At 45.9% G+C, this 24,485-nt stretch overlaps 1 protein-coding gene across 4 annotated transcripts in view; it reads right to left on the bottom strand.

Moving 5' to 3' along the window:
• LOC147115573 (uncharacterized) overlaps window positions 1-24,485 on the bottom strand; it is a 120,915-nt gene that overhangs the window by 8,793 nt on the left and 87,637 nt on the right. For 2 of the 4 annotated variants that reach the window (XM_085989928.1, XM_085989931.1), the window contains exons 7-8: window positions 15,362-15,491; window positions 6,383-6,489 (exon numbers count right to left, since the gene is read on the bottom strand). In XM_085989928.1, coding sequence (XP_085846054.1) covers window positions 6,383-6,489; window positions 15,362-15,491 — 237 coding nt within the window. Of the gene's footprint in view, window positions 1-89; window positions 200-6,382; window positions 6,490-15,361; window positions 15,492-24,485 lie in introns of all 4 variants that reach the window. The other 2 variants (XM_085989929.1, XM_085989930.1) reach the window with 2 other exon arrangements.

The raw sequence follows: 24,485 nt of genomic DNA, 5'->3' as shown, positions 1-24,485 counted from the left end.
TCCTTAAGCTCACCAACTCTGGGTTGAAACTGGAATGAAGTACTCAGTTTTCAATGCCCTTCTGCAGCAGTTATATGCTTTAGTTTTACCTTTTTCTTCTTTTTGGTTTTCTTGACCTTTTTAGTGTTTTTCAAAATGTTGCTAAAAGTAGCCGCATTCATTTGGGCTGTCACTTTGATTTTTAAACTCGGCAGCTCTGCTGGAAAGAAAAATTTACAAGTCACCCTCCCATAAAGTGCCATGGGTATTCCGTGCCTTTAACAATGGGTTAATAAATAGGATGCAGACTGATTCACAACTTCAAGCGACATTGTTCCTTTTTGTTTTATTGACAGGCGATGTTGTATTGTGGTCTGTCGGAATGTCAGGCATGTGAAATTCCACCAGGGTACAGCCAGACGCAAGTGTCAACCCCTGGCAAGTCCAATCTGGCGACCCACCACAGCAGGATACATCGAGTGCCTCAGCCGCTGGTCATAGAATCATACAGCACAGGAGGAGGCTGTTTGGCCCATCAGGTCTGTGCTGGCTCTTTGAAAGAACAATGCAATTAGTCCCACTCCCTTACTCTTTCCCTATAGCCATGTAAATTTCTCCTTTTCATGTATGTATCCAATTCCCTTTTGAAACTAACTACCACCCTTTCAGGTAGTGCATTCTAGATTGTAAGCACCTTGGGATGATTTACTACGTTAAAGGTGCTATATAAATGCAAGCTGTTGTAATAACAACTCGCTGCGTTAAAAAAAAAATTCTCATTTCCCCCTTAGATATTTTGCCAATTATCTTAAATCTGTGTCCTCTGGTTACCGAGCCCCCTGCCAGTGGAAACAGTTTCTCCCTATCAAAACCTCTCTATTAAATCTCCCCTTAACCTTCTCTACTTTAAGGAGAACAATCCTAGTTTCTCTAGTCTCTCTACATTACTTATAGATAACTCCAATAGTCCTTTTAAAAAAAAAAAAATTGAAAAGTCTTAAATTGCCACTTTTCCCTTTTCAAAGAATTTGTCAATCACCACACAGTTTCCTATAGCTGAAGGGTCAAAGATCAGTATCATAAACTCTATTGATTTAATTTAAATTCAATTAATTAAAGGGTAAGTCATGGCAGGACAGCCCGGCCACGTGGTATGCTCCTCCTGCGATATGTGGGAACTCAGGGACACTTCCTGTGTCCCTGACAACTACATGTGCAAGAAGTGCATCCAGCTGCAGCTACTGACAGACCGCATTGCGGCACTGGAGCTGCGATTGGATGCATACTGGAGCGTTCGCGATGCTCGGGACGTCGTGAATAGCACGTTTACGGAGTTGGAGACACCGCAGGTAGAGGTTGGACAGGAAGAAAGGGAATGGGTGACAAACAGGCAGAGTACTAGGCGCAGGCAGGTAGTGCAGGGGTCCCCTCTGGACATCCCCCTCTCAAACAGATAAACCACTTTGAGTGCTGTTGGGGGGGATGGCTTATCAGAGGAAAGCAGCAGCAGCCAACTTCCTGGCACCAGGGGTGGCTCTGCTGCACAGCACGGGAGGAAAAAGAGGGGTAGAGCTATAGTAATAGGGGATTCTATTGTAAGGGGAATAGATAGGTGTTTTTGCGGCTGCAAACGAGACTCCAGGATGGTGTGTTGCCTCCCTGGTGCAAGGGTCAAGGATGTCTCGGAGCGGCTGCAGAACATCTTGGAAGGGGAGGGTGAACAGCCAGTTGTCGTGGTGCATATAGGCACCAACGATATAGGTAAAAAGCGGGATGAGGTCCTAAAAGTGGAATATAGGGAGTTAGGAGGTAAATTAAAAAATAGGACCTCAAAGGTAGTAATCTCAGGATTGCTACCAGTGCTACGTGCTAGTCAGAGTAGAAATAGAAGGATATTTCAGCTGAATACGTGGCTAGAGGAATAGTGCAAGGGGGAGGGATTCAAGTTCCTGGGACATTGGAACTGGTTCTGGGGGAGGTAGAACCAGTTCAAACCGGACGGTTTGCACCTGGGCAGGGCTGGAACCGGTGTCCTAGGGGGAGTGTTTGCTAGTGCTCTGGGGGAGGGTTTAAACTAAAATGGCAGGGGGTTGGGAACCTGAGCAGGGAGACAGAGGAAAGGGAAACAATGATAAAAGCAAAAGATAGGAAGGAGAAAAACAAAAGTGGCAGTCAGAGAAATCAATGGTTTAAATCAAACGTGGCCACAGTAAATAATAATTCTAATAGGTCTAAGAGCATTAAAAAAACAAGCCTGAAGGCTTTGTGTCTTAATGCGAGGAGCATTCGTGATAAGGTAGATGAATTGGCTGCGCAAATAGAGGTAAATGAATATGATTTGGTTGGGATTATGGAAACATGGCTCAAGGATGGCCAAGGCTGGGAACTCAACATCCAGGGGTATTCGATATTCAGGAAAGATAGGCAAAAAGGAAAGGGAGGTGGGGTAGCATTACTGGTTAAAGAAGGGATTAACACAATTGTAAGGAAGGATATTAGCTCTGATGATGTGGAATCTGTATGGGTAGAATTGAGAAATACGAAGGGGCAGAAAACATTAGTGGGAGTGGTATATAGACCTCCAAACAGTAAGGAGGAGGTTGGGGCTGGCATTAAAAGGGAAATTAAAGAAGCGTGCAATAAGGGCACAGCAGTCATCATGGGTGACTTTAATCTACATATAGATTGGGCTAACAAAATTAGTAACAATACTGTGGAGGAGGAATTCCTGGAGTGTTTACGGGATGGTTTCCTGGACCTATATGTCGAGGAACCAACCAGAGATCAGGCCACCTTAGACTGGGTATTATGTAACGAGAAAGGATTAATTAGCAATCTTGTTGTACGAGGCCCCTTGGATCGGAGCGATCATAATATGATCGAATTCTTCATTAAGATGGAGAATGAAGTAGTTGACTCAGAGACTAGGGTCCTCAATTTAAATAAAGGAAACTACGATGGTCTGAGGAGCGAGTTGGGTAGGATTGATTGGGGAATGTCACTCAAAGGGTTGACGGTGGATAGGCAATGGCAAACATTCAAAGACCGAATGGATGAACTACAGAATTTGTTCATCCCAGTTTGGCATAAAAATAAAACAAAAAAGGTGACTCAACCGTGGCTAACAAGGGAAATTAGGGATAGCATAAGATCCAAGGAGAGGACAATTGGCCAGAAAAAGCAATAATCCTGAGGATTGGGAGCAGTTTAGGATTCAACAAAGGAGGACAAAGGGATTAATTAAGGGGAAAATAGAATATGAGAGTAAGCTTGCGGGGAACATAAAAACTGACTGTAAAAGCTTTTATAGATATGTGAAGAGAAAAAGATTGGTGAAGTCAAGTGTAGGTCCCTTGCAGTCAGAATCAGGGGAATTTATAATGGGGAACAAAGAAATGGCTGACCAACTAAATACATATTTTGGTTCTGTCTTCACAAAGGAGGACACAAATAATCTCCCAGAGATGCCGGGGAACATGGGGTCTGATGAAAGGGTGGAACTAAAAGAAATCAGTATTTGTAGGGAAATGGTGTTAGCAAAATTGATGGGACTGAAGGCCGATAAATCCCCAGGGCCTGATAATCTACATCCTAGGGTACTTAAGGAAGTGGCCCTACAAATAGTAGATGCATTGCAGGTCATCTTCCAGAACTCAATAGACTCTGGAACAGTACCCATGGATTGGAGGGTAGCTAATGTTACCCCACTATTCAAAAAAGGTGGTAGAGAAAAAGCGGGGAATTATAGACCGGTAAGCCTGACATTGGTAGTGGGGAAAATGCTGGAGTCCACTATAAAAGATGTAATAGCAGAGCACTTGGAAAGCAGTGACAGGATCGGGCAAAGTCAACATGGATTTACAAAAGGTAAATCGTGCTTGACTAATCTACTGGAATTTTTTGAGGATGTAACTGGTAAAATAGATAAGGGAGAACCAGTGGATGTGGTGTAGTTGGACTTTCAGAAGGCTTTCGATAAGGTCCCGCATAAGAGATTAGCGTGCAAAATTAAGGCACATGGGATTGGGGGCAAGGTATTGACTTGGATAGAGAACTGGTTGGCGGATAGAAAGCAAAGAGTTGGAATAAACGGGTCTTTTTCCGAGTGGCAGGCAGTGACTAGTGGGGTACCGCAAGGATCGGTCCTAGGACCCCAGCTGTTCACAATATATATTAATGATCTGGGCGAGGGAATTGGATATATCTCCAAATTTGCAGATGACACAAAGCTGGGTGGGAGGGTATGCTGTGAGGAGGATGTCGTGAAACTCCAGTACGATTTGGACAGGTTGGGTGATTGGGCAGAAACATGGCAAATGCACTATAATGTGGATAAATGTGAGGTTATCCACTTTGGTGGCAAAAACAGGAAGGCAGATTATTATTTGAATGGCAATAGATTGGGAGAAGGGGAAGTGCAAAGAGACCTGGGTGTTCTTGTGCACCAGTCGCTGAAGGTAAGCATACAGGTGCAGCAGGCGGTTAAGAAGGCAAATGGTATGTTGGCCTTCGTAGCAAGAGGGTTCGAGTACAGGAACAAGGATGTCTTGCTACAGTTGTACAGGGCCTTGGTGAGACCGCACCTTGAGTATTGTGTGCAGTTTTGGTCGCCTTATCTGAGGAAGGACGTTCTTGCCATGGAAGGAGTGCAGCGAAGATTCACCAGGCTGATACCTGGGATGGCAGGAATGACGTATGAGGAGAGATTGTGTCGATTGGGCTTATACTCACTGGAGTTTAGAAGATTGAGAGGGGATCTCATCGAAACCTATAAAGTTCTGTCAGGCCTGGACAGACTAGATGCAGGAAGGATGTTTCTGATGGCCGGGGAGTCCAGAACCAGGGGTCATCGTCTAAGGATAAGGGGTAAGCCATTTAGGACTGAAATGAGGAGGAATTTCTTCACCCAGAGAGTGGTGAACCTGTGGAATTCTCTGCCACAGAGGGCAGTGGAGGCCAGTTCATTAAATATATTCAAGAAGGAGTTGGATATATTTCTTAAGGCTAAAGGGATCAAGGGATATGGGGAGAAAGCAGGGACAGGGTACTGAATTTGGATGATCAGCCATGATCTCATTGAATGGTGGAGCCGGCTCGAAGGGCCGAATGGCCTACTCCTGCTCCTATCTTCTATGTTTCTATGTATTGCTTGTCCAGCAAACACTTTTTTTTGCAGTAGCATGAGTTGGTAATGTCAATTCTTCCTCAGTTCACTGGATAGACTGCCTTGTCATAGGACTCAGAAAGAACAACATTTGCTCTCGGCAGTAGTAGCTGGGCTTGAGTGATGGGTAACCCAGAGTTCAGTGCCCACAACTGCCTGGTGGATGGAAAGGTGCTCTTCTACTGTGGTGACATGCTAATATCATTAATCTTTATTATGTTGTCAATGTAGAGCTATTGTGGGAAAAAGAACACAGTATTTGAGCTGAAATTAGTAAGCATTTAGAAATGCATGGTTAATCAAAGATAGTCAGCACGGATTTGTTAAAGGCAAGTTTAACAAATTTAAAAGTTTCTTTTTTGAATGTGACTATCCCGCTGAGGCTCTTTTCTCTAGATTCTGGTCACCACAGACACAAAAGGGTTCATTTTAACCCCCAAGAATGGATGGTTTTGAGTCGGGTGAGGAGTTAAAATTTGAAAAATTTCAAACACGACCCCAACCCACCTACTTCTGGTTTTAACAGAGGCAGGACGGGACTGGGAGGAAGGGGTAGGCAACCAATCAGCTCTCAGGAGGCATGCTGGTCGGTAAAAGCTTTTAAGGAGGCTGCGTGCCTCCATTTTTACAGGCTTTTTATTTTGAACCCATTTCGGTTGGGTTTTCTTTGTCTCGGGGAAACCTGGCAGGTAAAAGGAAGCGAGAAGAGACGGATCCATAAGGTAAGCGCATTTACAGCACTACTTGTGGGCCAGGAGGAGCCGGAGTGTTTCTGCCCCACCCTGGCCCAACAAGCTCCACGATCGCTGACTCCCCGCAAACTCCCCCACCTCCGCGCTCTTCCCCCCCTCCCAGTGATCTGTCCCCCACCCGCCCCCAACCCCGACCATCATCCCCCCTCCCTGCAATCGCTCCCTCCCTCCGTACCTGCTTCCTGCTCCTCGGCTGCGGCCTTGCACCGCAGGCTTTCCCGCCTGACAGGCGGTCAGCCTGTCCATCAGTCCGGCTTGTTGGTCAGGAAACCTGCAGCAAAACTATAAAAGTTCTGCAGGACGTTAGGGAAACCCGTACTTCCGGGATTCCCGTCAAGAACGCCCCTCCCCAGCTCCCTCCTCACCCTCTCGTAAATATCGGGGGCCAATGTTCCAAATGGCAGCCTCCTTTGCTGTAAACTTCTACGTAAAGAATTTCCAAGTTGCAGATAAATTGATTAGCTAACAAAACAAATTTTGAAAGTACCTTCTTTCCTTTCCCTTAAGGCATCGAGTATCTCTTTTCCACACAGCTCACCCACGCAATTATCATCTAAATCCAGTTCGGTCAAATGATCTGAAAACTTGATCAACCTGTGTGAAAATATTATATGAAGAAGGCAAAGGAAAAAAAAAGTGATGAGTAGGTTGGTTCAATTCTGAATATTAGAAAAACAAGAAGGAATTGGGAAATACTGGCCCATAATTTGCTACAGCAGGACAATGAATGACGTCCTCTGTTAGTTAGACTTGCCCTTGCCCGTTTAACCTCGACAATTATAAAAGATGTAATAGCAGAGCACTTGGAAAGCAGTGACAGGATCAGACAAAGTCAACATGGATTTACAAAAGGTAAATCGTGCTTGACTAATCTACTGGAATTTTTTGAGGATGTAACTGGTAAAATAGATAAGGGAGAACAGGTGGATGTGGTGTATTTGGACTTTCAGAAGGCTTTCGATAAGGTCCCGCATAAGAGATTAGTGTGCAAAATTAAAGCACATGGGATTGGGGGCAAGGTATTGACTTGGATAGAGAACTGGTTGGCGGATAGAAAGCAAAGAGTTGGAATAAACGGGTCATTTTCCGAGTGGCAGGCAGTGACTAGTGGGGTACCGCAAGGATCGGTCCTAGGACCCCAGCTGTTCACAATATAAATTAATGATCTGGGCGAGGGAATTGGATGTAATATCTCCAAATTTGCAGACGACACAAAGCTGGGTGGGAGGGTATGCTGTGAGGAGGATGTCGTGAAACTCCAGTACGATTTGGACAGGTTGGGTGGTTGGGCAGAAACATGGCAAATGCACTATAATGTGGATAAATGTGAGGTTATCCACTTTGGTGGCAAAAACAGGAAGGCAGACTATTATTTGAATGGCAATAGATTGGGAGAAGGGGAAGTGCAAAGAGACCTGGGTGTGCTTGTGCACCAGTCGCTGAAGGTAAGCATGCAGGTGCAGCAGGCGGTTAAGAAGGCAAATGGTATGTTGGCCTTCGTAGCAAGAGGGTTCGAGTACAGGAACAAGGATGTCTTGCTGCAGTTGTACAGGGCCTTGGTGAGACCGCACCTTGAGTATTGTGTGCAGTTTTGGTCGCCTTATCTGAGGAAGGACGTTCTTGCCATGGAAGGAGTGCAGCGAAGATTCACCAGGCTGATACCTGGGATGGCAGGAATGACGTATGAGGAGAGATTGTGTCGATTGGGCTTATACTCACTGGAGTTTAGAAGATTGAGAGGGGATCTCATCGAAACCTATAAAATTCTGTCAGGCCTGGATAGACTAGATGCAGGAAGGATGTTTCCGATGGCCGGGGAGTCCAGAACCAGGGGTCATAGGCTAAGGATAAGGGGTAAGCCATTTAGGACTGAAATGAGGAGGAATTTCTTCACCCAGAGAGTGGTGAACCTGTGGAATTCTTTGCCACAGAGGGCGGTGGAGGCCAGTTCATTAAATATATTCAAGAAGGAGTTGGATATATTTCTTAAGGCTAAAGGGATCAAGGGATATGGGGAGAAGGCAGGGACAGGGTACTGAATTTGAATGATCAGCCATGATCTCATTGAATGGCGGAGCAGGCTCGAGGGGCCGAATGGCCTACTCCTGCTCCTATCTTCTATGTTTCTATGACAACGTTTTGCGTCACAAGTTGCTGAAAGTGCGAGCTGATAACGTCGCAGCGAAGGAAACTGGGCCTCTGGGACCGGAGTGAACAGGGAAAGCAACTGTGCGTCTCCTTAAGCAATCAGGTTGATGGATTGTGAAATTAACAGCGCAGGGATGGAGAAGGAAGTGTAAGTTAGTGTGGGTGGATTCAATGGCAAATCAAATGTCAAAAAGAAAGAGAAATAAAGAGAGGGAAAGGAAGATTGTATTAAGAGAGAGGAAAAAAGAGGAAAAGTAAAAAAAGTTTAAATTTTAAATTTTACATTTTTAAAATATCCAACAATTAAAACCTGAAGGAATGAGAGTTCATACTCATAATAGTTAATTTTCACTGCCAGAGAAGTTCATTGGCAGTAATTAACACTTAGCAGATCGTTAAAAGAATCTATGACAGCAAATCCAGCTTAATTAAATATGCGCAGACCTTAAATGGCTCCAAGGCAGGCTCATTGCATCACTTCAGACCAGCTCTAACTTATTGTGATGAGTTTAGTTTGTATCTAGCGTGCAAATACAGCAACTTCACAAATAACAACAGAAAATGCTGGAAGCACTCAGCAGACCAGGCAGTATCCATGGATAGAGAAACAGAGTTAACGTTTCAGGTCTGTGACCCTTCATCAGAACTGGAAAAGGTTCGAGATGTAACAGGTTTTAAGCAGGTGCAAAGGCAGGGAAAGGGGGAGGGAGGCGGAGGGGAGGAAGGAACTGAAGGAACAGTCTGTACTAGGGTAGGAGGCTGGAGAGATTAATTGTTGACAGTTGCTGAGGAAGGAGATGTGGCTGTGAAAACGAGTCTTGGCAGATACCTGATCAAACACAAGAAGGGAAACCAAAAGCAATGAAGATGAACAAGGTTGAAGAGATAAACGGAAATCCCGTCGGAGAGCACAGCAGAACTTCTTCAAGTTGAGCATTTCTAGAAGAGAAGTGGCAGTGAACCAAACACTAATACAATAGCAAAATACTTCACGTCATTTAATGCATTTCAATGGTGAGGCAGACAGCAAGATGCCGTTTTTAGCGAAGCTAATGGCGGAGAGACACATCTCGGACAGCAACTTTTGGATTCCGCGTTTAACCGTGCATCTGCCCTCGTCCGAAGTGCTGTAGCATTTGTGCATAAATAGCAGCGAGCACTATTAGCCTCACCGTTATTCTGACAGCAAATTATGGACCAGTATTACTTTATTCTAGTGTAATCCAGACAAAATCAATGCAATGAACATTTCTGTCTGTCAACAAGCTATGGTATTGTTTTGATTCATTCAAGTCAACAATAACTCAACATCACTTCAATTCAAATCTTCTGGCTTGACAGTGGAATTGCGATCTGTACCAAACTATAATAACTCTGTGTTTGCGAAGAACCATAGTAAATATAAAAACTTCCAGAATCCTGAAATGTGAATGCTATAAAGAATAGCACACTTGTTTGAATATTGAAAGATAAAGTAAAAATTGTAATACTGTAGCTATTCGGGTTCACCGATGTAGGTATTGGACAAATGCCTACTTAATAATCGAGTTCGACTTCAGGAGAAACAATCAAATAGTTCTTTAATGCAGGAACAGATGAATACAAGCAGGTTGCCGAGATCGGTACAGGAGAGCCATGCAGTAGGTCTTACCTGGACGGAGACGCCACGAGGACTGAGTAGGCAGTCCCGTGGATTGCGTGAGGACGTCATCGTGTTCTTCCCGCGCTTGGGTAGTCACGTGATTTGCGTGATGACGTCATCGCGTTTGCCCGTGCTTGGAACGGTCACGTGACTTGCGACGTGACGTCATCGCGTTTACCCGGCACTGCAGCTGGCCGTTGCGGCCGAAGTCGCGGGAGCGGGAAGCCGAGCCGGCGATTATCGCGGGAACGGGAGGCCGAGCTGGGCCGGCTCGCGTTTACCCGCATCATCGCGTTAAAGGGAATTATGTCCGGTAAGTAAGGGACACTCGGTGGTACCGCTACATGCGCCCCCCCCAGAATTCGCTTTAACGGTCGGCGTCAAACGATGAGATGGTCTGACGAGCCTGTCCGAACGACTCCTATAGTCTCGAGACGGAGACTGCTGGGTGGCTGACGGTCTGGCGGGTGGTCGTACTTGGGTTGGCGTAACGACGATGGGTGGTCGGTGGTCTCGGCGGTCATGCGGTCTCGACTTGGTGGGTGAGGTCCAAATATGTGCTGGTCGTGAGCGGATCCTTGCATGCGTCGTGGCGGATAAAACGTATCCAGCCTTGCGAAGTACCGTGGCGTCATGGCGAATAAAACGTATTCAGCCATGCGAAGGACCGTGGAAGCGTGTGACCTCTGTAGCCCGTGGTTCGAAGTGGGCGCCGGGGCGAAACAGCTGGCCGTGTCATAGCGACTGGCAGGTTGGGCAGATGCGGACCATGGCTCGGTCATTGTTGGGAAAAGGTCCCCAGTCTGACGAAATCTGCAGGAACGCCGAACAGGTGATCCAGGAGGAAAAAAACGTGGGTCTGGGCAGGTCGGTGAACTCGCCGACAGGCGAGCAAACTCTCCGGTAGTCGGGAACGCACGGAACGGTGCGTGCCGTAGTGCTACTACGGTAACACAGAAGAGAGTGAACCGTTGCTACGTTGATCAGTGATCAGTGATAACAGCAATTTTCGCGTGGCCAATTGCGGCCGCGGGATGCCCGTTGGACCCGTCCTCGATGGTCGCAGCGTCAGTAGATGTTTGCTTTTGTTGAGGGGAAAACTGTAGAGAGGGCGGCAACGCTTCTAGTTATTGTTGATTGCGGTAGGGGGAAAAACTGCTGGGAGGGCGGCAACGCTTCTAGTTGTTGTTGATTTCGGTAGGGTGAAAAACTGCCGGGAGGGCAGCAACGCTTCACCGTCGCGCCGAAAAGCGTGGTAGAAAAGACAGACCAGCAGGCTGACGGGCTGGTGTGGCGTCGGTGGGGGATGGGTCCTCGTGGTTTGCGAGGAGAGAGTCCTCGTGGGTTGCGAGGGGTGGTTTGCGAGGACTGAGTCCTCGCGGCCTCTCCGCCGGGGCGCGCTCCGATCCTATGAGCCCGTAAACGTGCTGTACCTGCGCTGTGAGGGTGTTATACTTGCTGTTCTGTCGTGGGGTTGTTGAAGAGGCTGACGCTCCGAAAGTCGGTAGAGCTGTCAAAATCGGAGACCGTATCCAGGTACGTGGTCTGCGCCGTATCGATGTTGCACAAGGCGAACGGGGCTTCTACCAGGATAAAGCACGAGGGCGGTTGTTGCTCCCAGTGTTGCGGTAGCTGAGCGAAACGGCTGTAGCTTCCACGCGTGCTTCTTTCGTGAAAGACGTTCACGAAAAATCGGGGTCCGGCTGCGCTGCTTTCGTGAAAAACGTTCACGAAAAACGGGGTCACCAATGTAGGTATTGATGAGCTCCCGTCCTCACGGCGTTGGTCACCAATTGTAGGAATTGGTGTCCATTGGTTGTTGTTCGTCGGTTGTTGTTCGTCGTGCCATTCTTCTGTGAAAACTTTCACAGAGACGGGGTTCAGGCTGTGCGCTTCCTCCGTGAAAAACGTTCATGGAGACGGGGTAACCAATTGTAGGTATTGATGAGCTCCAGTCCTCACGTCGTTGGTCACAAATTGTAGGTATTCGGGTTCACCGATGTAGGTATTGGACGAATGCCTACTTAATAATCGAGTTCGACTTCAGGAGAAACAATCAAATAGTTCTTTAATGCAGGAACAGATGAATACAAGCAGGTTGCCGAGATCGGTACAGGAGAGCCATGCAGTAGGTCTTATCCGGACGGAGACGCCACGAGGACTGAGTAGGCAGTCCCGTGGATTGCGTGATGATGTCATCGTGTTCTTCCCGCGCTTGGGTAGTCATGTGACTTGCATGATGACGACATCGCGTTTGCCCACGCTTGGGACGGTCACGTGACTTGCGACGTGACGTCATCGCGTTTACCCGGCACTGCAGCTGGCCGTTGCGGCCGAAGTCGCGGGAGCGGGAGGCCGAGCCGGGCCGGCGATTGTCGTGGGAGCGGGAGGCCGAGCTGGGCCGGCTCATCGCGTTCGCCCGCATCACAGGGAATTATGTCCGGTAAGTAAGGGACACTCAGTGGTACCGCTACAATGCCAACAAATAATCAAAAAGCTGTTTAGAGCCAACTGATCTTAAAGTCTTAACTCCAAAGAACAATAAGTGATTTCCTCAGAGCCTTTCATCAACCAGAGACGAGTGCCAAAATCATAGAGGTCTTCAATGAGAACTTCAGATCAAAGGTGCCCATGAACTTAAAGGAAGGATGCATCAGTTTGTGAATCCGACTTGGTTGGAGTGGAGGCTTGATGCATTGGGTTCATTTCATGAACAAGAAGCAGGCCACTTCTATGTAGTGGAAGATGAGAAGTGCAGATAGCAACAGTGAGGACCAATGCATAATGAGCTAATGAGAGTGCTGTCCAGAGTGAAATGCCCTTGATTGGTTCTTAAACCAGATGAATGTTTGATCCACATTAAGATGAATGATACTGGTCTGTGACACAGGTGGCATATCCACATTAGTGATGCCACCAGAGTGACCCTGGAGGGAAGAAAGGTATAAAGGATGGGTGTCTTGAGTTGGGAATATAACAGTAATTAGTAAAGATATAGGCCTAGAAATTCAGTTGCCTTAGCGCCGCTTTTGAGGCGCTAGAGGGACTAGCGCCAGAGTTATGGCCAGTTTAAAAATTCCCTGGGGCCCTAAATCGGCGTTGCACCGGTAGCGCTGCGCCGGCACCGATGACGTCATCGGTGTGCACAGCGTCCCGGTTGCCGTGGTAACCCGCCCGAACTCCGAAATTGAGTTGCGGCCGCCTCGCCCGTGGCAGCCACAAGCAACGTTCTGTCAGAGGTGCCTTACTCCAGTTTGCGCCGGCGCATTAAAGGCCCCGCGGCGGCCGGCCACTTTCCCGCCGGCCGCCTGCCCGCAGCTCCCTCCCCGGACTTCTCCCCCCCCCGGAACAGATGCAAGCCCGGCACTTGTCCGAGGTGCCGGGCTCATTTTTGCAGAGATTTGCGCGGGCCGCGGCCGGGTGCAGGCAGCTCCGCCTTAACGGAAGGAGGAGGCCTGCACTTCCCGAGCCTGCCGCACCGCAGCGGGCGCCGCAGCGCCGGAATAGCGCCGCAATGCGGCGCGTTGCGCCAGTTTTCAGGCGCTAAAACCCTTCAGTAGCGCCGGCAGCCGTTTGGGCGCGGCGCTACTGAATTTTTGGCGCGCGCAAAGGGACTTAGCGCCGGCGCTAACTTCCGGCGCTAAAGCCCTGGCGCAGCGCAAACTCAATTTCTAGGCCACAGTTTTAATAAAATATATATATTTTTTAACACTTTGAAGAGAAAGCACTCCTGCCGAACTTTTCTTCTTCTTTAACTGTCTACAAAAGAGGCCTGTGGCCTGTGTCAGACGACATGTATTCTAGAATATTTAAGTATGAGAGAGAAAATAAGCAAAGCTTTGATTAATATTTTAAAGGAACTGTTTCTGGAGAATACCAAATGTTATAGCAATACTCAAACATGAGTGACAACAACTTGTCTTTATATAGCGCCTTTAATATAGTAAAACGTCCCAAGGTGCTGCACAGGAGTATTTTAAGACAACAAATTTGACACCAATCCACATAAGGATAAATTAGGGCAGGTGACCAAAAGCTTGGTCAAAGAGGTAGGTTTTAAGGAGGGTCTTAAAGGAGGAAAGAGAGGTAGAGAGGCGGACAGGTTTAGGCAGGGAATCCCGGAGCTTAGGGCGTAGGCAACAGAAGTTACGGCCACCAAATGTTGAGCGATTATAATCAGAGATCCTCAAGAGAGCAGAATTAGAGGAGCGCAGATATCTCAGGGGGGTTGTGAGGCTGAAGGAGATTACAGAGATAGGAAGGGGCGAGGCCATGGAGGGATTTGAAAACAAGGATGAGAATTTTGAAATCGAGGTGCTGCTTAACCGGGAGCCAATGTAGGTCAGCGAGCACAGGGGTGATGGGCGAACGGAACTTGTGAGAGTTAGGACACAGGCAGCCGAGTTTTGGATGACCTCAAGTTTATGTAGGGTGGAATGTGGGAGGCCAGCCAGGAGTGCGTTGGAATAGTCAAGTCTAGAGGTAACAAAGGTATGGATGAGGGTTTCAGCAGCGGATGAGCTGAGGCAAAGGCGGAGATGGGTGATGTTACGGAGGTGGAAATAGGCGGTCTTTGTTATGCTGCGGATATGTGGTCGGAAGCTCATTTCAGGGTCAAATATGACACCAAGGCTGCGAACAGTGTGGTTCAGCCTCAGGCAGATGTTAGGGAGAGGTTTGTGGTGGGGACCGAAAACAATGGCTTCGGTTTCCCCAATATTTAATTGGAGAAAATTTTTGCTCATCCAGAAATGTATGTCAGACAAGCAGTCTCACAATTTAGACACCATGGAGGGGTCGAGAGAAGAAGTAGTGAGGTAGAGCTGGGTGTCGTCCGCGTACATGTGGGAACTGATGCTGTGTTTTCGGATGATGTTGCCAAGGGGCAGCATGTAGTGAGAAATAGGAGGGGGGCAAGGATAGATCCTTGGGGGACCCCCAGAGGTAACGATGTGGGAGTGGGAAGAGAAGCCGTTGCAGGTGATTCTCTGGTTACGATTAGATAGATAAGAATGGAACCAGGCGAGTGCAGTCCCACACAAGAGTGAGGCACAATCAAATATTTATAGACCAATTACCCTAACATCAGCACCGGTGGAAAACAGGAGAGCTTTATACAGAATGTGATAAATGTTCAGCTGAGGGGAACAAAAGTCATAAGAAATTAAAAGTACTAGGTTATACCTCACTTATCTGGAATTCTAGGGGTAACTAAATTAATGGATGAGGGCTATCCATTGAACACTTGGATTTTCAGACAAAGTTGCCCATAAGAAACTTAAATGTTTACAGAATTAATACGAAAGTAGTTCATTGGATTGAAAACTGGCTTGGCAATAAGAAGCAGAAGATGTTGATAAGTGGGGGGAAAAGCTGTGTTTTTGAGGGCAGTGACCAATTAATGTCTGAAGGACTTTGTTCTGATTTAGAAGAGAGTGCTTCTTCCAATATTATAAAATTAACTGACCCCAAGCTTATGTGGCCTGGTGACAAACATCAATTAGCTAAACATTCAAAGAGATCAATGATGAACACACTGAAACACATAAATTAGATAAACATTCCAAAAGATCCTTGATGAGAATACTGACACACACAGTTAAAACAGGTGAAATACTTCCATGAATATAGTTAACATGTATAGTCAGATTACAAGTCATTCTTGAAGACACTTACTGACACAACATTGCAGTAAACATCATTGGACCCATTTTGCTTTCTTTTCCTCTTCCATCTATGCCATTATCTGCTAGGTGCAATTTGGATAACCAGGGAGCAATCTGTGGGAGTTCCTTCTTTTTTTCCCCTTCAAAACATAGAGAAGAAACATTTTGAAGACTGGCATAATTTCTCATGCAAGTTTATTACTATTTTTCATATCAACAAATACTCCTAGTCCGAACACTCTTGGATGCGGTCGAGTAGGCTGCTCGGGAAGAGGTAAAATCATCCACCCTGCTGCCACCCTGTCCGTGCTCCCCCGGAATGAAGTCTCCAGCTGGGCTTGGCTCTGCGTCAGGAGCCAACGGAATTCCTGTCCCCATCCCACACAGTCGGCAAGCTACCCGTGATCAATGGAACAGCGTTCACAGCTCGCAGGTCTAATGTAAATCAGACCCAGCCTTCAGAATGGCTCGGGCCTCATGCCGATGACATATGGGCCCAGAAATTCGGGTCCCAACGCGTGAGTACGCACGGGGTACTCACGCGTAGGCCCAACGAAAGTGCCGGTTTCGTGCGTGCACAGGAAACCGGCACTTCCGTTCCCCTGAAAGAAGGGGTTCAGAGGTGGAACGCGTGCGCCGGAGAGGCAGCGCGTGCGCATTGAACTTACGTTTTTTTTCCAGCTTTTTCCGGGAGGGTAAGTCTCCAGCAGTTACACTTTTCAAAAGCAGGCGCAAGGCCTGCTTTTAACAAGGTAAGTGGTGAATTAATTAAAATTGAAACATTTTTTCCACAGGTTTATTATTTTTAAATACTTTAAAGAAAGGTAAGTTTATTTTTGCCCCGTTAGAAAATGTAATGAATTTTTTCAATAATTTAAATTATTGTTTAAAATAGTTATTTTATGTAATTTATAGTTATTTTAAAAATGTGATTAAAAAAAAAATTATTTGCAGTTTTAGTGATGTTTTGGGGCTTATAGTATTTATAGGTTTGACAGCTCTTCCTGTCAAACTTATGAATGAAGCATTCCCTGCTACCATTGGCTCTCCATGGCCCACATGATCCCAGGGGACGCATCAAACTAACTGCGCCGCTCGGATACGCAAGCACTGCACGCCGGCAGTTGGAGGAGGCCCAGGATCATAATCCCATGCGGGCCCACAGCTCAACGGCTGGCGCACTAGGTAAGTGCAGGTTGGAGGCTTGCACCCGCGAGAAGCCTCTGACCTGAATTTCTGGGCCATGATGTCCTGGGATTAAAATCTACCCCACTGCGGTATGCCATGTAGAATTAAGCACGGAGAAAATGGATTGGCAAATCTGGTCTGAATACACCAATTAAACCTCAAAACTGTGACTGAGCCAGGGAAAGTCTCATTTAAAATGTGGGCATTTATATTGTTTTTCTACAAGCTATTTTGGAACGGTCATGTCTATTTATTTTTGCCACAGAATTTTTGTGGTCTTTTCCTTGGTGAGAATCTAGGCCTAGAAATTCGGTGGCGCGGCGCCAGTCTCGCCAGGGCGCCGGAAGTACCGCCCCGGAAGGAGTCGCGAGCGCCTGCCGGAAATTCAGTTTGAGCGTCCCAAACGGAAGCGCGGCGCTACTCGAGGTGCCCCGCATCTGTCTTGGGGCGCTGCAACTGAAGTTTGCAGCGCAACGTGCCGCAGCGCCACACGCTGCGGCACGGCACGCTGCGGTACTGCAGGCCTTCCTCCCCTTCTTAAAGGGGAGGGGCCTGCTGCAGCGCGATCTGAGATCGCGAGTGCCGGCAAAAGAGCCCGGCACCAAGGAGAAATGCCGGGCTCTTGGGAGACAGCCAGCACAATGCCGGGCGGGGGGGGGGAGGGCTCAGGAGGCCGGGGACGGCTGCGCGAAGAGGTGCTGGCAGGCGGCCAGCAAAAAAAATGGCCGCCCCGCACCTCTACCGCTGCAGGTAGGCCCCCCTGAACCGGTCGCAAATTGTGACTGGCGTTACAGCGGGGGGCGCTACCAAATTTTGCGATCGGGGCAGTAGCGGGGCGCCGTGCACACCGATGACATCATCGGTGGCGGCGTAGCGCTACTGGCTAACGCCGCCATTAGCGCCACGCTAAATTTCACGGGAGGCGTGGCCAGTGGCGCTAAACCCACTAAGTGCCCTCTTTGGGCGCTAACTGGTGGCGCAGACCACCGAATTTCTAGGCCCTAGTGTTTTTTCCAACATTTATTTCTGTCGATTTCTCGCAAGTGTTTACACATTTTGATTTGGGAGTTCCTCCCCTCCCCGGTGTAACTAGAAAAATAAATAATGTAGAACAGTTGCCCTGTTGTTCCCGAGGGTTGGCACACTGGGTACACATAGTTAGCCCCTACAGAATAACATTGTCTTTCTTTCCATAAATGGTATATGATTGCTGATGCCCTTGTTGCTCTTTTTCAAGCAACAATTTGGCTGATTTTCTTTGAGGGATTACAATTATTACTGGACAGAATTTTTGTGCGGCTTACCTTGATTTATTCATAATTCCATGGTTTTCACTTTTTTTTTGCTTCAAAATTTTACAGAAGACTGTTTTGGTAACATTTTGTGTAAGGTGGCACGGTTTGATGTTTACATGTTTGGTTTTCGCAGAGTAGGAGCTTTTTACGATCTTTAAAACTAAATTTCTATGGGGGGGAATTTTGAGGGGGGGTCAGTGGGTGTGATCGGTGGTGGGTTGGGTGGGAAATTTGATTTTTTTGACAGTGGGTCGGGACCCCGCTGTCAACCTGCCGCCACTCGCCTTTCCCAAATGTCGGGTCTGTCAGCGCTGAGCAGACCTGACACGCAACGGCGGGAGAGGCAATTATGACCTTGTTAACAGAGCATTAAGAACTATTTTCAGCTCACCTTCAGAGTTTACCAAGTTGTCCATGGTGTCCGTGCTGCTCGGGGATCACGTCAGGTAAGCAAGGCGAGAGTTGAATTGCCATGGAATCCTCTCATTACTTGACAGCTGCAAATGTGCTATAAAAGCTCCTATTTCACAGCTGTTCACTTTCCAAGCTCAGAAGCTGTTGCTTACTGCATTTGGAAGATAGATTAAGCTTTACGCAGGTTGCAAGTGGTTGGAGCAAACTCTCTATCCAGTGTCATCTCATTGGAACAACCTCTCTCACCATTGACAGATTGCTTCTGTCATCTCAAGTTCACCTGCCATCTATTACATCAACATGGGTGCCCTTTATACTATCTCACCTTGGTCCTCAGAATCCCACCACAATCAGCCCCAACACCAGTAGAACCAGGCACACCAACAACAACCTCTCCGCAATCAGCTGATGCTGCACAGGACAGAGGGCATCAGCTCCTGACCACAATGCTGCCCTGGAGGCCAGTGATGGTCTCACCATGGCCAGATTTACTTTACTTGACGCTGTACACCCTGGCTGCCACATGATGCGCCAGGTTGGCACCACCCTACACCAACACCATAAAGCATCCCTACAATGCCCAAGCCATTCCTTTCACACTCATCACCATTGCGGGAGGTGTTACCGTTATGTCTCACCATTCACTGCAACTCGCTAAGCCGCTCCTAAAGGTGCACACAAATCTGTCCAAGAACGCAAAGTGTTGAAAGTAAAGGTTTCAATGTTTGACACCACATTAATAGAAACTTTACATGAACATTGTATAAAACACCCAAGCACCTACCCTTGTGTGTTGTTAGTTGCTATGATTGGGCTAGAATGAGGGTGAGTGTGAGGGGTGGCTGGTGAGATGGGGAAGTGATAATGTAGATAGAGAGGGTTGGGTGGAGGTGCAAGGTAAGTTGGTGTGAGTAAGGATGTGCAGGAGTAGGGTAGGGAAGGCAGAGTGATGGGGATGTGATGAGTGGCACAGCAGGATGAGGTTTAGTGTGGCTTTGCAGTAATGATTTAGACTTTGGAATCAAAAACACAATTTCTAAATTTGTGGATAATACCAAATTGGGGGGATAGACAATACTGAGGAGGACTGCAACAAATTACAGGAGGACATTAATAAACTTGCAGATTGGCAAATAATTGGCAAATGAAGTTCAACACAGATAAATGTGAGGTATTACATTTTGGCAGGAAGAATAGGGAGGTCACTTATCACTTGGAGGGTGCGAGTCTAGGTGGGGTAGAGGAACAAAGGGATCTCGGAGTACAAATACACAAATCACTAAAAGTTGCACCACAGGTTAGCAAGGCCATAAAAAAAGCAACCCAAGCACTAGGGTTTATTTCTAGAGGGATAGAATTGAAAAGTAGGGAAGTTATGCTAAACTTGTATCGAATCTTGATTAGACCACACTTAGAGTACTGCATGCAGTTCTGGTCGCCATATTATAAAAAGGATATAGAGGCACTGGAGAGGGTGCAGAGAATATTTACAAGGATGATACCAGAAATGTGAGGGTATACATATCAGGAAAGGATGAACAGGCTGGGTCTCTTTTCTGTTGAAAAAAGGCTGTGGGGTGACCTAATAGAGGTCTTTAAAATTATGAAAAATTTTGATAAAGTGGATACAGAGAGAATCTTTCCACTTGTGGGGAAGAGCATAACTAGAGGCCATCAATATAAGATAGTCACCAAGAAATCCAATAGGGAATTCAGAAGAAACCTCTTTACCCAAAGAGTGATGAGAATGTGGAACTCACTACCACAGGGAGTGTTTGAAGCGAATAATATAGATGCATTTAAGGGGAGGCTGGACAAACATATGAGAGAGAAGGGAATAGAGGGTTATGCTGATAGATTTAGATGAGGAAAGACGGGAGGAGGCTCGAGTGGAGCATAAACGCCGGCATGGATTGGTTGGGCCGAAAGGCTTGTTTCTGTAACCGTACATCCTATGTAATCCTATGTTTCGTGATATGCTGAGATCATTGAAAGGTTTGCGCCACTGCAGCCTGGTCCTCTTGATGACATCCCTGCTTGTATCCTCCTATGCAATGTGCAACCAGACTCCTTTGGTGTCCTGGTGAGGGCTCTTCCGCCCATGGGAAGGGAAGAGGACCTCCCTGCATGCTGTGACTCCCTCCATAAGCATATGGAGGGAGTCATAGGAGAGCCTGGGTGCAGCCGATCACCTCTGTGCAGTGCTAGTCAGTGTTTGCAGCACCTCAATGCTGTAGAACATTGACAGCACAAATGTCAAAATCAATTTGCACATGGTCCCTTTAAGGAAACCGGCTGATGACCAGTCATGAATGACGTCATCAGACCTGCTTCCTTCATTTGGCCGGCAAACACGCTGGGCAGGCTTAACAAGCCCAATCTGGGGAAAATCATTTTGGACAGCGGGCTGGAGACAGCAGCGAGGCCGGGACCCGTCACTGACGTCGCCCGCCATGGACCTGCCGAGGTTGGTATAATCCAGCCCTTTGTTTCTGTTTGAGTCCTCTTTCCTGTACTCTTTCCCCATGGAGTGCTTGCTTGTACCCATGATGGGTTTTCACCTGCTTGCGTTTGATTTGCATGCCTGTTATTTCAATTAGTACTTTCTATCCTCATGTTGCATTCTGTGTATTGAGATACAGTACAGAAACAGACCTTTTTATATTTACATCCCCTGGTGTGTTGCTTGAAGCAACCTCTGTAATTACGTCAGGAGTAATGTTTTTGATGTTGCCTTCATATTACACAGGGCAGACGTGAATCTCATGGCATGGTTTAAAAAAAATACATAGACACCATCTACTCATGAACTCTCCAAGAATGTCCAAGGTGCTGGAAAAGAGCCAAATTTCTTTCTCTAATTCCAGTGCGCTCTCAATCGTTCTCCTAATCCCCAAGCCCAATATTTATGAACAGCCACAATAAGAGCATCTCAATAACCCAAGAAACGATTGCTTTTCCGTGCCCAAATTACAAATGATTTCAACTTGGACCATATGCGAGTCTGCACTCAGAACCGTTAACGAGGCCTTTCCCCCTATCAATAAGCCTTACCCATAAAGGGTGGACCAATAAAGGATCCATGTTTCTTCACATAATTGCCCTTAGCAGGACTTCCAAAAACGTAAAACCTAACCAGCAGCTCGAATTTAGTAAACAACAGAAATTCAATTTAAACTGCTAGATCTGCTCAATAGAGCAATATAAACTGTTAATCCCTTCTGTTAATCTGGCCCTTTGCCAGCAACCATAACATCCACATCTTGGAACATAGTTAACTATATTGTCTTTGAGAATACTACACTGAAGGCCTAAAGGCTGACAGTCTCTAATTAGGCATTTTAGACATACCAACCTTTAGAAGAATCAATCATAGGACAGTATGCTGACATTAATGTGAACTCAAACTACACTGACCACATCAAAGGAAACTGCCCTTCTCAGGGGATTAGCACGATGTACAGAAATCAAAGATCAGTTCATAGAGCATTTCTTATATTTTGACTCTTGATTCTAGTAAAATTAAACTTCGCTGGTAGTTCTAATTAAGGAAACTCCTTTAGCTTCCGAGGTGAAGCAAGATATAGGAACAGCCTCAAAAGTCACAGACAGGGTAACGCCACTGGCATGAACTAGATTAAGCCACACCATAGGTGCAAAAAGCAGAAATTAATTATTGTTACCTGTTGATTTTAGTGCAACGAGAAACCTGGCAGAGGAAGAAGCACCAGAAGTATGACCAGAAGGGTCTTTCCATCACAACGCGCTGTTTGTGCTTCACCTCCAGGCACAGAGCAATTTTAAATGTCAGCCAAGTTATATTCTGAAAGAAGTTTGTAGAACTATAATGATTTTAAGAGTGAAATCGACAGAACTGTAAAAGTGACGAGGTTCAAATCTGCTTTAAATGCTGAAGATAGCACTATTTTTCTGTTGGACAGTTGGCTCTTTCAAAAACCATACAAACTAAAATATATTAAAAGTAAACAAAAATTGTATGCAAGAGATTTATTTTCTTTTCCTTTTCATTTATTATTTCCTCTAGTTCATCTGTCTTTCATGACAGCTTGTTTCCATGCTATCCTCTGATCCTGAAGATCAGGTTACCCTCGAGGCTTTACAAGCTTCTGTGAACTGCTGAAAACCTCTGTTCTCATAGGCATAGGCCCAAGATGGATCACAGGAATGTACAGCACCAGAAAATACATTAAAGGTCAATCTGGCTGGATCAAGTGTCCAGGAAATAACATATCCCACAATACCTGTCATACTCCTTTATTTTGTTAATGATAGCTCTATTTGACAGCAAGTCAAACTTCATGACTTGTAGCAATTGGTATTGAGATGGGTACTCCTATCAGTACACATTACTACAATGTGAAGTTAAACTTAAGTAAGTATCTCTGATGTCGGGGAGAGGGCAGTGAAAAGTGGAAGGAAATTAAGACTTTAGTCTGGCAAAACTATTGTTTGGATTCAGGTTTTTTAAAATTGTGTAATCAGCTTCACAGAAGCAGCTTTAGGTTCTGGTCCGATTATCTGAAGCAAGCAAGAGTGGCATAAACACTCAAAAGTTAATCCAAACTAGGTAAATTCAGGGTGGTACAAACAACCAGAATTAATCCAAGTCGCCCCAATTTTCACCGTTGGATTTCAAAGCGAGTTTGAACCTCAGTTCTAATGAAGTTTTCTCCCAACAGAAAGTCATGTAGAGTACTGTTTTGAATGATTATTAGTGCATAAGCGTTAATATCCAGTGATCCAATTGATAACATGGCATTATCTCAATCATTACCACGTGTTTATGAAGTGAGACAGAATAATTAGCATTCTACTGGTAGGATGGAGATGGGCATCTATATGCACATCAGACTGGTCTGCAGATTTAGATTATTAAGGGAGCAATCAGTGTCTGAAGACAGAGTTATTAGTTGTTTGGAATATATTGCTAAGGGTTATCTTAGTGGCAATTTCTTCCATCCATTCATAGTCTGTCAAATACCTGACAATAGAACTGTGATATTTTATTTATTCTTGTAGTGGTGGCAGTTTCAGTATATTTGTAATGTAGTTGCTTTTGTGTGGTGGTAGATGGAATATGTTTCAGTTTAGTAGGCTTCGTGGCGATACGACAAATACACTTCTGCTCGTGTTATTAACGTACAGTAGTAGGTGGTGAGGGGCAGCAATACTTTTTGTCTGGTTGTCGCTGTATAGCGCCAGTGATGTTTAGTGGGGATTTATTAGCAGATTCACTTCGAGTAAGGAGAACAGAGATGTGGAGAAAGTTGCGCACTTAACACATGAAAGTTCTATAATACAATAACTTGTTGCAATGCAAGTTTCAGTTCTTCATACAAGCCTAGAAACAATGGTGATATTAATTGATGGATGCTTAATGCATTCCTATGGCATGTCCACTATTTTAAATAGGTTAACCCCTCAGCTAAAATAACAGACCGAGAAACCTCACACAAATGTGTTAAACATTTGTCTGCTGATGTTGGCGACAGTAATTTCTAGGTAATGGTGTACCAACATCATGATTGGAATGACTTTTCCTTTGGCTGTGATAATTACTGGACATTAGATGGATTTGGTGACCTTATGTGACATTCCCTCATTTAAATGCTGTACGGAACTAAAGTGACTGATGGTAAATTTGACATAATAAACCCACATTAGTTCAACAATGCACTCATAAAAATGGCAGAAGGCTGGGCAGAAATAGCTCTATGAATTTATGCTTAAATCCCATTATGGGGCTTTTTCACGATGTTAACCCATATGCCTGGAAAGAGGTGCAAGACAATTCACATGTCAATCTTAATTCTAATCTAATCTGAATTAAAACTAATTAAATACTATTAACACATTTACCCCCATACCTGGGGCTAGAGTTTCCGCTAGTATTATCAGCACAAATTAGGTGAAATTGACCGTAAGTTACGTCAAGCGTAATTCGAGTTTCCGCGATCTTTAATGCTGATTTTAAAAACATTGCGCTGGAAGCCAGCCCCAAAACTGGCCACGCCCCCAGATCGAAATAACGAGCATGGTGAGTTTCCGCCGATTGCATTTGCTTGTTCCCGTTTGAGGAGGATCCAGTAGGCACATTTTAAAAGTTTTTACATATTGAAAAATATTTAATTTACTAAGAAACTGATTAGTGAAAACCAATAAAACGAATAAATGGTTCAGCATAGTTTAAAAAAAAGGTATTTTCAGTGATTTAAA

This window comes from Somniosus microcephalus, chromosome 6, assembly GCF_052327205.1.
Source record: "Somniosus microcephalus isolate GS21.2 chromosome 6, FLI_Smic_1.0, whole genome shotgun sequence".
NCBI lineage: Eukaryota > Metazoa > Chordata > Chondrichthyes > Squaliformes > Somniosidae > Somniosus > Somniosus microcephalus.
Note: the sequence above shows the minus strand (reverse complement) of the source record. Positions and strands in the feature narration are given on the sequence as shown.